We start from the raw sequence: 401 nt of genomic DNA, 5'->3' as shown, positions 1-401 counted from the left end.
TTTTCGTCTTAGTACTCTGTGCCGTTCCACGTGTTGTGGTCGTAGTTCCGGCGTCCCTCAGTATGGCTGGTGCCTCGCCTGTTGCCGCCCACGCTGGCTCTTCCCATCGTACCCTTGGCCGCCTGGTAAGGGCCAACACCGCCATAAATAATCAGTCTCGTTGAACACTAATAGTAAAAGTTGCCCCCCAAATATGATTTTTCTATACTCAACCATCCTGAATTCTTGGGGCGGACATGCATAGGACTAGGTATGCATTAGAAAAAAGTAAAATTATACAAAGTTATAATCATTTCTTTTCCTACCACTCAATTCACTCATGCAATTCGCCATTTGTTTCACAATATCTATACACAATCAAGAGCCTGATACTTACCATAGTTACCCGAATAGCCTCCACC

At 44.9% G+C, this 401-nt stretch overlaps 1 protein-coding gene across 2 annotated transcripts in view; it reads right to left on the bottom strand.

The window, feature by feature from the left end:
* The window catches only part of LOC119592697 (RNA-binding protein squid-like), a gene marked incomplete in the record, with an annotated part of 4,068 nt that overhangs the window by 320 nt on the left and 3,347 nt on the right, over nt 1-401 (bottom strand). For both annotated transcript variants that reach the window (XM_037941617.1, XM_037941618.1), the window contains 2 exon segments: nt 2-122; nt 377-401. In XM_037941617.1, the coding sequence (XP_037797545.1) occupies nt 58-122; nt 377-401 (90 nt within the window).

Source organism: Penaeus monodon, chromosome 30, assembly GCF_015228065.2.
Source record: "Penaeus monodon isolate SGIC_2016 chromosome 30, NSTDA_Pmon_1, whole genome shotgun sequence".
Taxonomy (NCBI): domain Eukaryota; kingdom Metazoa; phylum Arthropoda; class Malacostraca; order Decapoda; family Penaeidae; genus Penaeus; species Penaeus monodon.
Note: the sequence above shows the minus strand (reverse complement) of the source record. Positions and strands in the feature narration are given on the sequence as shown.